Below are 452 nucleotides of genomic sequence, written 5' to 3'. Positions count from 1 at the left end.
AATAACTTATTGCATTACAGTGTGGACGTTGTTTTATCCCTAATTAGAATAGTTATAATTAACAATATTACATCTGCCTGAACCAAGGATCCTCTTAAAGTGTTACCAATCTGTGGTGTTAATGGTGGTGAAATGTATTATCTCACTTGTCTTCCCTTTCCCTGAGCATATTTCATATACTCTTAATATTAGTATTTTCTCATATCAAGCAAGTGGTAACACAGAGTTATTATTATTATTACAGACTTTTATTATAGCGATATAGCTAATATGGCTAAAGTGGCAGGTGACTTCCTTTACCTTGCAGCCAGGTCTGAGAGCCAAAGCAGCGTACCAGGCATCATGGCGAGCTTTCCACAGACGGTTCCGTGTTTCTGTATCTCTAGCCCACTGAAAATCTGATCCACCATTACTTTGAGTGATGTCCTCTGTAGAAACACACACACACACAC

The 452-nt window shown here is 38.3% G+C and overlaps 1 protein-coding gene across 1 annotated transcript in view; it reads right to left on the bottom strand.

The window, feature by feature from the left end:
• The window catches only part of ldhd (lactate dehydrogenase D), a 19,226-nt gene that overhangs the window by 4,607 nt on the left and 14,167 nt on the right, over positions 1 to 452 (bottom strand). Inside the window, exon 8 of the mRNA XM_035664638.1 lies at positions 301 to 428. Coding sequence (XP_035520531.1) covers positions 301 to 428 — 128 coding nt within the window. The remainder of the gene's footprint in view (positions 1 to 300; positions 429 to 452) is intronic.

Source organism: Morone saxatilis, unplaced genomic scaffold (assembly GCF_004916995.1).
Source record: "Morone saxatilis isolate NCDOM2014 unplaced genomic scaffold, NCSU_SB_2.0 Contig2, whole genome shotgun sequence".
Lineage (NCBI taxonomy): Eukaryota > Metazoa > Chordata > Actinopteri > Moronidae > Morone > Morone saxatilis.
Note: the sequence above shows the minus strand (reverse complement) of the source record. Positions and strands in the feature narration are given on the sequence as shown.